This window comes from Capsicum annuum, chromosome 1 (assembly GCF_002878395.1).
Source record: "Capsicum annuum cultivar UCD-10X-F1 chromosome 1, UCD10Xv1.1, whole genome shotgun sequence".
NCBI lineage: Eukaryota > Viridiplantae > Streptophyta > Magnoliopsida > Solanales > Solanaceae > Capsicum > Capsicum annuum.
This window is the reverse complement of record NC_061111.1, coordinates 43,034,841-43,049,111: the sequence shown is the minus strand read 5'-3', so window position 1 is coordinate 43,049,111 and position 14,271 is coordinate 43,034,841. Positions and strand designations below refer to the sequence as shown.

Here is a 14,271-nt window from a genome sequence, read left to right as displayed (position 1 = left end):
AATTTTGCATAAAACAATAATACATGAATATATACTTTCATAATTAATCTATGTATTACTCCCTCCTTCCCATTTTACTCATCCCAAATTAGGATGGCACAGTTATTAAGAAAAATAATAAATAACATGACTAGTTTACCATAGTACACCTATTAAATGATGTTTACATTTTAATTTAAAGAAAAAGTAATTAATGCAAAGGGTAAAATATGGAGAAAAAAATTGTCTTGTCTTGATAAGTAAAAAATGACAAGTAAAATAGGACACCGGATTAGGAAATTCGAGACGGGTAAAATGGAACAGATGGAGTATTAATTAATACTTGCTATCGAATGACCCCGAGGTTAATTATATGCATTGCTAGCATAAGATTTTCTTTATACTATTATGTTGCTTAAAGAATATCCATAGGAAACTATAAGATTCCTAATTTTGAAATAAAACAGGCTTGGTATAACAAGAAGAGCTGACATTCATAACTTAAAATCTCAAAATAACTTAAAACTCTTTTTGAGATTTTATTTATATGGTCTTCTTTATAAAGGTGTAAATTGTACATTAAGAAGGTGGCCATTCATGGATACTTTTAGATACAACACTACAGGTATATTGATATAAAATCTTGCATTGGGGCAAGATTATGTTAGCAAATAACCCTTCTATTTATATTACCGGTATAAAAGAAATGAAAAACGATTCTAAATAGACGGAAAGGGTGCCTTTTTGTGTGTTGGGTTTCATATATTGGTGTAAACTTAGAAGTCAAGGGAAAAAGAGAGAAGCAGAAATTAAGGGGAGAGAAACTGCATCTTGCGTGAAGCAAACATATGTATTAGTGTTAAGAGTTGATACAGGAGAGTAATAGTTCTATTTTAAAAATAGTTGAGTTTTATATTGTCGTTTTTTCAAGAAAAGAAAAAAACTTTCGTCAGGTGTCTAACACCTACTTTTGGAATTTGATTAACGGGATTTACCTCCGAACTCTCATTTTGGAAAATAATTTTTTTTTATATGTCACTCCGTGTCACAATCTTTGATGGTACCATGGTCTATTGAATGAGTGGTACAAGGTTGAAAATTGTGAAGGTATTTGTTCTTCCTATCAATCGGATGGAGAGAACCGATGCGCTTTACTTTACGAATATCAAACTGCGAAGATTATCTTTTTTTGACTGCAGGCGGGTATTAGCAATGGAGGTAGCCAAGTGGATTAAGACATTGAATTGTGAATTTACCACTCATGGGTTCAATTTCTGTCCCTTCAATAAATAGACTGTAGAGATACATGACATGTCTAGAAATCTCTTTGACGGTACAAGAATATGTGGAGCTCACCATGTCTGGAAGCATGAGAGAATGTTTAAGAAATAAGTGAGGACTAATATTAGTACTTTATTAGATGGAGTAGAATATATATAATTTATTTATTTATTTTTGAAAAAAGAAAAAAGAAATTGATGATAAAAATGTTATTCAGTCAAGTAGCAGAGGCACTGTTGAGTGACTCACAACGAGGTACAGACATCCCATCCAATTGTGTCTTAGTTAACCTTCGGCTCAACACTTCATTTTTTTTTTTCTATTGTCATTTCAATCACAATCACACTCACACTCAAGTCTTCACCACTATTACTACTACAGTTACCAATAAAAACTAGACTAGAAAAGGAAGGAAATGAAATGAAATGAAAATGAGGATTTTATTTTTCACCTCAATCAATTTCATAAATACAATGCAACAGTGTGTGACTTTTGTCGATTACTTGTGGGATTTGTTGGTCGCATGTTATACTTTTGTAGTAATTGATGCTGATATATTGATTAGCCCTGCGTCAAAGGGACTAAAACACACATCATGTCAATTTACTTAGTTCGATTTGATTAATTTGATATATACAAAATTAAAGAAAGTAAAAAACACTTTGAAAAGACATGTAAAATATATTAAAATGTTATTTAATTTTGTGGTGCTAAATATGTTAAAGTTTGAACTAAAAAGTTATCAAAAATATGAAAGTAAACACTCTTTTTTAAACGGAGCAAAAAAAGAAAGTAAGAAGAGCAAATTGAAATAAAATGAGTACTTGAATTTGTTGTAGATTAAATATCACAAGGATTAGAAATAAAAAATTTAAATAATAGAGAGACTAAATTAAAGTCCAACAACAACAATATTTTCAGTAAAATCTCACAATAACTCTAACCAATAAAACATTAATAAACCTTATTCCTACTTCACGAGGCATAGAGAAATTACTTCCAAAAGACCCTCTATGTAAATAAGATATATTCTATGTAAATAAGATATATCAATAGATACAGATACATAAATAAAGTAGATCAATTGTATAACCAACTTCCAGTTATACCATTTCCTAATTTAACATTAACTAAGACTTATCAAATCTTGCGTCAGGAGTTAGTTGACGCCGTAAAAACATCTTACATAAAATGAACCTCTACATAGATACTAGTAGTAAGTAAATAATATCACGGCATACAACAAACTAATTAATCAACGTGTGGTCCAATTATTTTCGTACCCCACACATGTCAGGAGCTTAGTGAAATGTTCCGGCATCAAATCAAATTAAGGATGATCAAACAAACTCCTTAATGAAGTTAACAATAGCAGCAGCTCTTCTACTATCAACCATATCAATTCCATGGAATCCAACATCATCAAATCTAGCTTCCACCATAACCCCTTCCTTAACTAACATCTGCACAAAATCTTGTTGCCTATCAACCAAAGGGTCCCCTCCAAATCCAATCACCAAACACCTCCCAAGTTTCTTGATCTTGTCCCTATATGACCCATCCACCATTGGATTACAAAACCTATGATCCCTATCTGCCCCTTCTGGCAATGCCAAATCCCATAACGTATCAATTACTGGCAATGGAAAAAATGTGTCCGCAGCTAGCCTCATTTCTGATTTTGTCCTCGTTTTCCCACCAAATAAAGGTTGATTCATTATGATCCCATTGATACGTAATGGCTTTATTTCTCTATCGAGTAGTTTAAGTGCAGTATTAAAAGCTACATTCCCACCACAACTCACTCCATAGAGGTAACACCTAGAGAAATCTCCATATTCCCTTAGCCATGTTTCACCATTAACGCGATCCAACGCCTGGTCCTTGATCCAAAGAAGGGCGTCCACCGCGTTGTGGTACTGGGTAGGGAGCTTGTTTTCGGGTGCTAGACCATATTCCACCCCCACAACTATGGAGGGGACTTCACTACAAAGATGGTTAAGACTTTCATGGATCATGCAAGTTGCTACATTGAAGTGAATCCACCCTCCTGCACCATGGAACATAATTTTTAATACTATAAATATGTGACATGACTAAAAAGTTCTTACAAAATAAAGTAAATCGTATATAAATCCTCTAATTTTTTCGATAAATACTCCTTTTGTTTCAATTTTACGTGTTTTTAGTCCATTTTAAAAAGAATGTCACTTCCTTTATGTAATAACTCTTCAATTCTAACCTCTCGCGTGTCATGTTTAAGATCATAAGATTTGCATTACATTTTGATATATTGTACAATTTTTTTTTGTTTTAGATCACTAAAGTCTCCCTATATGTTCTAGTATCAAATATGCTGTCTAGTCAAATTCAGGGGCCGGTCCAATCGTTTAGCTAATTATTGTCAGTATAAGAGCTATGAAACCCATAACTCAAACAAGGTAATGGATTTGCCATAAAATAAAAAATCTTACTCATCGAATTAAAATCCTAAATTTGCCTCTATCGATTTAGACATATAAAATGAAATTAAGAGAGAGGAATGTTTATGAGCACATAATTTCAAAAGTGTGATGAGTTCAACGGTATTCAAAAATTTAAATTTAAATATTGAATCAGGCTCTGACCTGAACGGAAATAAACAATGATGGGAAGTTTAGCGATAGATTTGTCGTTGGAAGGCAATTTGGTTGGACGATAAAGTCTCATCCAAGTTGTCTTTTCTTCATTTAAAGTGATGTCTTTGCTAACAACAGCTTGGCCAGGGAGTTGATCTTTATCACCAGTGGCTTGGCTTGTAGGAACCTCAATAAGACGAGTTAAAGTTCCATCTTTGTTGAGCAACACATTGAGATGATCATAAGGATCAAACTTTGACATGCTAGATAGCTTGCTTGTGTTCAAATTTAATTAAAGGGAAGAGTGATGAATTAGATTTATGCAACCAAAAATAGTAGTACTACTTTAACAATGAAAATGAAAAGTTGTTGTATGTTTTTGCTATGTCATAATGAGGTTGTGACAAATAACAAGTTCAACCTTAACCATCGGACAAATTTGTGCTTTTAACACAAAAAGTGGATTTTGGTTGTCAACAAATGCTTTAGTTTTACATTGACCAATTCTTTAGGATGTTCCTAGTGATAGTTATATATATATATATATATATATATATATATATATTATGGACATAATATATGTCACTTGAAACTTTTTCTAAACGCAAGAGATTTTTCCAACTTTGTATACCAAGAAAAAAATCGAAATTTTGACCAAAATAAACTATTTTAAAAATTAATTCACCAAGCTAATATTTTTTGTGAAAACTTTTTAAAACTAGTATAAACATTGTTGGCAGTAATGTATTAGGTTTTTTTAAAATTAACCGACCAAAATGAACAGTTCACGACGTTAAATTAGGAATTATTACTGATAGTAATTTTTTGACTTAAAACGTCACCAACGGCAACGAGACTCTGCAACTCTGCCATATCAGACTCTTCCAAATCAACTCTGCAGAGTCCAATGGGACAAAGTTACAGAGTCTCGTTACCAGTGGTAACATTTTAAGCCAAAAACGTTACTGTCAGTAACGATTCCTAATTTAACGTCATTTTGATCTATTAATTTTTTTAAAACCTAATACGTTACTGCCAACAATGCCATTTTGATCTATTAATTTTTTTTAAAATCTAATACGTTACTGCCAACAACGTTATACTAGTTTTGTACAATTTTCGAAAAACATATTACTACTTCAGTGAGATTTAAAAAATGGTTTATTCCGTCAAAAATTCCAAAAAATCAAAGGGCCAATTTGTTCAAATGTCCTTTTTAAGCAATTATTTGGATTTTATCCTTATTCTAATGCAAATATGGTCCTTGAAGAATTGTCCTTTCAAACAACATTATTATACTCGAGTATACTGTTCGTTCAATTTTGCAAACAAAACATTAGATTATCGTCTAACGTTTGAAATAACTTTCTGGTCGTTGTTGGGCTTCTGCTGCACACGTCCAGTATGTTCCATTCAGAAAATGGAAAGTTAAGCCCATAAACATTTTAAGACAAGTTTGACGATTGCATCCCAGACTAAGCCCATTAAAGTTTCAGATCCGTTAAAAGTTTTCGAGCGTGCTATGAGTTTTTAGCTATGAAAAGTACATAGAAAAATAATTATAATTTAATTAAAAATAAAATTCAGACAAAACTACCATTACTTAAAATACCGATTAACTTATAAAGGTTCGATCAACACGAATCGTCACTGGCTTTGAACCCAATGAATGAAACTCTAGAAAATTTTTGAACCTTATGAACTGTTTCTTGATTTTTGAACTTATAAAATTTCGAACCATTAATCTTTCCTTAATTTTGAAACTTCAACAAATTTTTGAATCGATAAAGTGTTTGTTGAATTTGTCTTCTCAATCGTTCTAATTGCAGCACCTTTGAAGTTATTCCGTATTTTAGTTGGGGTATTTTTATTCAAACTTTATATTTAACAAAAGAAAGGCTAAATATTAACAACTTCAAAAATAATACTAGTGCTAACTAATATTGAATAATAGTAGATATTAAAAGTGTTTTTTTACCTACTTCGTCCCATTTACATTGTCAATGGCACCATAAACTATAAGACATCATCTTTATTTTCTTAGAAAGTATTACTTTCTATTTGGATTACACTTCAATTTCCACTCTAAAAAGGTTCGAAAATTAATATTAAAATTGTTTTATACAGATTGATAAATAGACGAATTGGATATTTTCAATTTAAATAGGACCAAGCTTTTAAAACCTTGGCTTCAAATAAAAATTATTGGATCAATTATTAATTTTGAATTTGTAATGTCACGTGGTGAAAAGAGTACATTATATCTAACAAAATTCAAGTATTTAGTTAGTGTCATAACATTTAAAGATCTCTTTGACGATGAAATCAGAATTTAGATACTATATACTCTAAACGGAGAGAGTAAAGTTCAATTGTAGCATCAAATTCTATCGAATATGAATTAATTACTGTTAGATCCGCCCTTGTATACTTAGATAAAATGATATTCGTATTATACTAATAGGTGCATTTGTTTTATTAAAAATTAAATGATATTACCGCATATTTTCTCAATCACTTTGGCCCCAAATATTCCCTTATAAAATAATTCTTCAGATGATGGAACTGATCACTTGACCAAATCTACTTTTAATGTCATAAAGTGATTATTAAAAAACTAATCATGATTAGCGTTACTTTCAAACTTTAAGTAGCCTCGTTACTACTACTTTGACTCCTTTAATTATTCAGTATCCTTTAATTAATTTAATATTAATAATTAAATATAATTTTACACTAAATAATATGAATCATTAGCTTTCTTCTTAAATAAATCTACATAAACAAACTGATTTTACAATCAACAGCTACAATGCCGTATGTCGGGGTGACATCCTGTCATTTAAAACACAATTTCTTTCCAGAAATTTGGTAAATTGTTATACATTTTAAAGTCTAAATAAATCCAAAAACATCTTAATTTAGAGTACATTCAATTTTATTATACACAAAAAATAAAGTCGTTAGTACCGATAGAGGTCGCGGTGGAATGATAAGTACTCAATCATCCATAATCAGAAACCTCAAGTTCAGAGGCGGATTCAGGATCCAGATTCTTCGGGTGCCAAGTAAACTTAACAATGGATGCAGAGAGAGGTGGCCGGTGAGGCTGAGGCCGTGACCTTTGCCGGCGATCCCAAAAACTCCGACAGCAGCAGCAGCAAAGATCAAAAAAGCAGAGAGCAGTGCTGATTTGGGAATTGAGATTTGAGAGGAATAGATTTTTTTTTTTAATTTGAGGAGAGAGAATACAATTATGCACTTTTTAATACAAATATTAACTATTATTAATATTTGGAAAATAAAAGAAAAATTCAATATAATTACTATAAATACATATATAAAAAAGGGGTTGCCAACTGGAGTAGTAGTTATTTGTGGCTTCACATCACCCTAATCTTTATTTTCTTAAATTCCGTGTCAAGTCAAATAAGGTCATTCTTTTTTAAATGAAGGGAGTAGTAGTTATTTGTGGCTTCACTTCAGCCTAAAATTAAGGTTGCCAGCGGAGGTCAAACCCGCGACCTAGGGGAGCAAATGTGATACTCTACCACTCTGACCAAACAACACTTCAGTCTTGGGGATGGCATGTTAATTATTTGATTATATCCGTATATATATATGTATATAGAGAGATTACTTTCGTCGAAATTTGTGGGTGACGTGGCACTCTTAACTCTCTTAATAGATCCTCCCTTGCTCAAGTTTGTGTTCCCTCGATATATAATCGCACTTTACCCCTACTATAGAACTTCTCACTATAAATTCAAGTTTAGTCTAACTTTAATACAAATAATAAACATTGAATAAAAAATAGTAGAAAATCCTTAGTTTATGTTTCCTAGGTTTTGACCACACGAGTGAGAATCAAAACCTTTAACCCATTATAGCAAAGAAAAATTGCAGCCTGTAGGGCCATAACATTTTATAACAATATATAGCATCATCCAAATATAAATCCATTAACTAATTAGAAGTCTAGTAAGCTAGTTATACATTATTCTTTTGCTTTTTTGACCACAAAAGAAAGAGAAAATTGAACCATGTTTAGATTTTTGGAATTAAACCTTCATAAGAAACTGTAGGAATGTTGTAACTTGCATGGTGGGTTTACCACCGTTGCCATTAAATTACTTAACCATAAAAATAATGGCGCCAAATATTTTGTGCAAGTTATATCGATCTATATATTATTAATATAGTTTGACCTTTTGTAATAACATTTCGTGTCCGAAAAATTAAATAATATTTATTTTAATTTATTTTTGGTTTCGACATCTTGTAAGTATATATTATTTGCACGTAGAAAACAAAAAGTTTAGCAAGATGCTGTTGAATGACCGCCTAAAATGAAAATATATAATAAGTTGATTAATTACTTTCTTGGTGCTAGTATTTTATGAAGGGCAAAAACAATATATTAAATAAGTAGTGAAATACATATTATAAATAAATAAAAGAAGGTAGCAGCTGTCAGACAAAATACAAAATCAAAGTTTCAAATAACGTCATTTTCTTTACTTAGAAAGGACGTCAAGGCAATGTGCATGCTTAATTGCAAATTAAAATCTTTGAAATTGTTAATTTCTAGATTCAGAGTTGTTAAGGTCATACTATTTTTCTTCTCGATGAAATTAATTTGTCCAATATTCTCCAAATCTTATACTATTAAATAAAATAAATTTATCGTTTTCTTTTTATATATGTTAGTGGTCAGAGGTTCAAGGATCAATTTTAGATTGTTAATTTGGTGCGAAAAGTAGATGTATGATTGCTTTAGTGACACATGAATAAAAATAAAATAATTGACCAACATCCATATATTGTGAACCCTTTTTCAATCAAGCTTGTTGTATTTGATTTAATTATCTATTATATAATTTATAAGCTATTATCTCCCCCCCCCCCCCCCCCCAAAAAAAAAAAAAAAAAAAAAAACGGGAACTATGAGGCATAAATCAAGTCATCAAGTTGGGATTAACACCAAATTCATGAATTAAGTTGTGTGAGAGTTTTAGGGTCGTTTGGACATAATTTCAAATCAGGTCTATTTGAAGTTGAAATTATTTATATGTTTGGATGTGTAACTTGAATATAATTTTTTTTATGTTTTTTTCTCATAAATATGAAAATTCATAATTTATGAAAACTATATAAAAAATAAAATTGTCAAACAGTTGATTAGTTAATCTCAAAGAATGAGCAAATCATATATAGGTGATAATACGATATCGAAATAGTCAAAGTTCATGCAATTTGACTTTCGACGTGCGAAAGGTGAAAGTGAATGGAGTAGTTTGATAAAATAAACATTACTTCAGAGTTTGGAATTTGAATTAGTTTGATAAAAGATGCATAACATCAAAGTTTAGAATTTGAGTTCTTGAATGTGGTGATAAATATATGATTATAGACTATAGTGGTGTCAAACATTGTAGCACGTTTTAAAATGAAGTAACGTTGCATGAATGAGGACGGTGTAAGTAACGTTGCCAGTTTGGATCGCTAGTGTAGGGAAGTATTTGGTGGAGGTTTTATTCCTGTTATGATTCCGTGTTTCGTGTTCCATGTTTTATTATAAATCTGTGTGCTTTCCTCTGCTTTCCTCTGTTTTATATTACTTATGGGTGCCGTATTTATGTTATGTAATCTGCTTCTGTGCTTTACTATGTGTTTGTGTGGTATCTCGTGCCTTGAGCCAGGGGTCTATCGGAAACAACCTTTCTACTTCTTTAGAGGTAGAGGTATGGACTGCGTACATCTTATCCCCCCAGACCCCACTAGGTGGGAATACACTGGGTTTGTTGTTGTTGTTGTAATACGATATCGAAATATCCTAATGCGTTAGTAATAATATATTGCATATTCACATCTTTTCGTTTTTCAAAAAATACTTGCAATTAGATCTTATTACAAAATGGTAAATACACATAAATTTACAAAGATTTCCTAATTCAAAAAACAACAATAATAGTAACTAATTATTCTTTGAAATAATCCTTCCATATGAACAATTTCCTCGCGTTGCATATGAACTAGTCTTTTTTTTTTTTTGAATTGATATTATAATTTGAAATTTCAAATGATATGTTTTGGAGAATTTGGGATTTGAAATCATGATTTAAAATTGAAGTTGAAATTTAGTTATGATTACACAAACGAATGTTGATTTAAAATCAAGCTGCCAAATTTTATGGTGAAATGTCTACATGTGCACAATTAGTTTATTGTAAAAATTTAAAAAAAATTAACCAAATATATTATGGTTAACCTCGTAAGTATGGACATGCGATTTGGATTATGATTTGAAATTAGTGTTTGAACATACAATTTAAGATAATTATAATTTCATATTTCAATTTTTTTTTCTTTTAAAAATAGATTGGGGATTTCTATTGTGATTTCACTTTTTTTAAGATATAAAATTAAATTCAAAAATTTATATTTTATTAAAAAAAAAAAAACTCAGCATCTTCTATTTTTCAAGAAAAAAAAAGAAAGTCACGTTCTGCATGAAGAGATTTTTCGTACTATATAATAAAATTATATTAATGAACGTTTAGTTTTTACTATTATTAATTTTATTAATGAACATTTTGTTACTACTATTATTGACAAGTAAATCTTTATAAAATTTGGTGTGTCAAAATGTGTAAGTTTATTGAGAAATGATCATAAATAGAAAGGTGTGAAATTATAGTAGAAAATTAGACGGTCAGAGTATATTACGCTCTTAGATAGGAGTGTTGTTTTTATAATAGTCATAGTACTACGCTTACAATTTTTTATTCTTATATTCTTGTTGAGAGTAATATAAATTATGTATTCTGTATTTTTCTAGACCTGATTGTATGTAAATTTTGAATATGTTATTGTTACTGTGGATAGAAATCTTTCATTATAGGAAATGAGTAATTTCCAATTAGAAACAAAAAAAAAAGGAGTGATTAAAAGGTGACATCAGTGAATGGAATGAATCAGTACTATACCTTGAGGTTCTTGTGTTTGGTGAAAGCGGACTGTTCTAACGTAAGCAAGCGGTCATTTAAGAGAGTTTCACAGTAACACGTGGCACCTCACTATAGAAAGCCTATCTGTCCTTTGCTTCCTTCACACAACACACGCTTTAGACAAGAAACGGACGGCGCGGTCATATACAGCCGTTACTTACTGTTACTGATTCTCATTTACCTTAGTACCAATTTTTTTGACCAATAATTATTTTCTTTAATATTATTTACAAAATTTGTGAAAATTCTCACTAGCAAATACTACCAGTACTCCTATCTGATTAGATGGTTAACTGTGTTCTCCATTCACTTTTAAATGGTCTTGGTGATTTTGAACATTAAAACTGAAAAAATTAATAGTGTTATGTTGTTAATATTAAGTTGAGTGAATAACATTTGCACGTATATAAAAAAAATAAAGAATCATATAAAATAAATTTGTCTTTCAGTTTCACCGATAATTAACTATATCCTCCATTGTAATTTGTAGCAAAAAAAACTTCTAGTCAATACTCTTTCGTATTACATTTGGCTTTTTTCTTCCTTTTTTTGCTAGTTAGCCTATTAGCAATAGCAGTCTTTTTTAGATGTTATGATTTTCAAACTCATGTTATTAATGTTAAAGAGTCTTACATCGAAAAATGAATAGATAATTTATTTTTTTATATGGACTTAATAATTCTTTTCTCATACGCTAATTTTTAGATTGAGTTAGACACAATTCCCAAGTATCATATATCTTTATAACTGGATGTATGTTACCATGTCAACTTCAATATTTATTAAGTTAATTAATGATTAGAACCTATCAATATGAATTGTGGTGTAATGGTGGGACTATTCATCTTTAATCAGAGATTTTGGGTTCGAGCTTTGGGCATGGAGAAAATTCTGTTGAAAGTGTCACCCCAAAATGGGTCTTGCAGTGCACGATCCAAATTAGTTGGGTATAGAGAAAATCTTATTTGGGGTGTCACCCCCATACTTGTCACGACCTAGACTAACGGATCGTGTAGGCACCTACGCTATTCTAAGTAGTTAGGAGAACCTTTATTACCCAACTAAAAATATGCGGAAGACTTAATGTAAAGTGAATTAAATATTAATAAATTATTTTTTTCAAAAACTTCTTACAAATGTCAATCACTATCCCAAGACCTGGTCAGACATGTACAAGAGCTATCTACTACAGCATAGACTGACAATAAAATAAATAATACAAAAACACTAACTTCTGTCCTGCAATGCCACCTCCAGAATGGGCCCTGCAATGCGCGATCCGAATTAGTTGGGTATGGAAAAAATTCTGTTGGGAGTGTCACCCCAGACTGGACCCTGCAGTGTGCGATTTTGATTAGTTGAGACTCCGATATTAATGATTACAACCAGACCTAGTGATTTTGAAGTTAAAAGTACATTTTCTTCATTTTATTTTATGTGAGATATTTTTCTTTATAGTTCGTTCTAAAAAAATCACTTTATTATAATTAAAAAAAAAATTATCTTTAAATTTCCTTAATAAAATAATTTACAACCATATAAATATTTAAGAATTATTTTGACCTTAAATTTCAAAAGTACGGCATTTATATTCTCTCAGTTTCTTTTTTCACATCAAGGAAATAGTTGAGACAGACTCATTTTTAATGTTATAGTAGAGGGTCCAAAACGTGGTGAGATCATCTACACTGTGGCCGTTACGTTCTGGCATCACAAAATCTACGTGGCATCTTCTTATTGGAGACAGAAATGAAACGTCTCACAGGATCCTTTGAACGCCGAACTGTCCCTTTGACTTTATTCTTCTTCTTTTTATTGATAATTAGGTTCAACATTTTTATCTAATTACACATAATTCCTTACATATTAGAATATGTTTTTCAATTTTCTGTCAAACTATTTTTTCCTTAAAAGAAAATATCGTTAAAAATAAAGAAAATGACTTCCCAACTAGAGTAAACAAAAACTCGCTTGGATTCATATTAGTTGTCTGTTTTACTATAAATAGTTTTTCTAATTAACTTGTCATTTTCAAGACATAATTAATTAAAACTATTTCATTTTATCTCTACAACTAATATTTCTTTAAAGTTTAACCTAGTTTATAAAAAAAGGACATATGCTCATTTTATAAGGAAAGGACATAGTGGAAAAAGGATAATAAAATCAATAAAATTATTTATTTTATTTATGATTTCTTAAGGGGATGTGCTTATTAATTTCTAAAGTTGCGTTTAGAAATATTAAATATCTCGCATGTGTTTAGTACTTATGTCTTCCGCACATGTTAGATTCAATGCTCATGTCGCAACAGATATAGATATGCTCGAACCAGTAATGACATTAGGTGTCAACCATTCTCAGGATATAAATTCGGAAATTGACAAATTAACAAAGAAATCAAGATGTAGAAACGTAATAATCATATTCAACAACATTAGAAAAGCTATTAAATTCAATTTTCAAGATGCTAGATAGAATTCCCTAAGGTAACTAATTAATAGCTTCTAAGTCCCCATGATTAAAGAAATCACGAGAATGTTTAATGAATTTATGAATATAGATGATACTTATAAGTGCTTTCTTCTAAATGAAGTGCTCATTAGAGTAGTTTCAGTGATACATTTAGCATGTTGTACTATCATTATGTTAATAGGAAAATTTACACTTTGTCTTTTAATCGTTAGTAAATTCTGGTTTTGAACTTTATACTAATATTTTGTTTAGAAAATTTAATAGTGATTCAATATTTCAATTATCTAAGCTACACGTCTTGAGTCCCTATATATGAAATACATGATAATTAGACTATTTTTAATTAGAATTGTATTACCCTCAATATAAAGTGACAATTAAAAAACTACTACTATCATACATGATAATTGAACAACTTAACGGTTAGTAATTAATTAAATTTGTAAAAGAACTATAAAGAGAGGAATGAAAAATGAACAAATTAATTAAAGATTAAATGTAGCTAACGAAAAACTATAAGGACCAAATAAATTTTTTTCAATAATGACAAATAATATTTAACGGTTTATATAACTGAAACTCTTTTTAAAGCTGTCTTACAAACTTTTCATACTAGGACAAACTATTAGTATAGGAATTAACAGACTGAAAAATTCTTTTTTCTTTTTTGTTCTCTTCGTTTTTGAAGTGACGTGTCTATATTTACGACAAATATTAAGTAGCTACAGTACAACTTTGTCAACATTACGAGTTAAACCAAAGATTATTCCTTGCATTATACATATGATAATAATAGGCTTGGTCAACCAAATAATGAAATGAAAATTAGTTGAGCGAAAATGGAAATAGTTAAAATTATACAACCATATAAATTTACAAAAAAATTCCAACACGTCTTTCATGTGAAA

At 30.2% G+C, this 14,271-nt stretch overlaps 1 protein-coding gene across 1 annotated transcript; it reads right to left on the bottom strand.

Annotated features, from left to right (window-relative positions):
- Positions 1–2,276: 2,276 nt before the first annotated feature.
- On the bottom strand, positions 2,277–4,294 carry LOC107854288 (probable carboxylesterase 9). Its single transcript, XM_016699299.2, has 2 exons — positions 3,888–4,294; positions 2,277–3,310 (listed from the first exon to the last, which is right to left on the bottom strand). The coding sequence occupies exons 1-2, from the start codon at positions 4,138–4,140 to the stop codon at positions 2,601–2,603; spliced, it is 963 nt and encodes a 320-aa protein (XP_016554785.1). The 5' UTR covers positions 4,141–4,294; the 3' UTR covers positions 2,277–2,600.
- Between the last annotated feature and the right edge of the window lie 9,977 nt (positions 4,295–14,271).

What these genes read in the sequence shown, in the direction of transcription:
- LOC107854288 (XM_016699299.2), bottom strand. Translation starts at nt 4,140, where the DNA reads ATGTCAAAGTTTGATCCTTATGATCATCTCAATGTGTTGCTCAACAAA. An exon ending in CATTGTTTATTTCCGTTCAG is followed by an intron (nt 3,311 to 3,887) that starts GTCAGAGCCTGA and finishes TCCATGGTGCAG; the next exon opens with GAGGGTGGATTCACTTCAAT.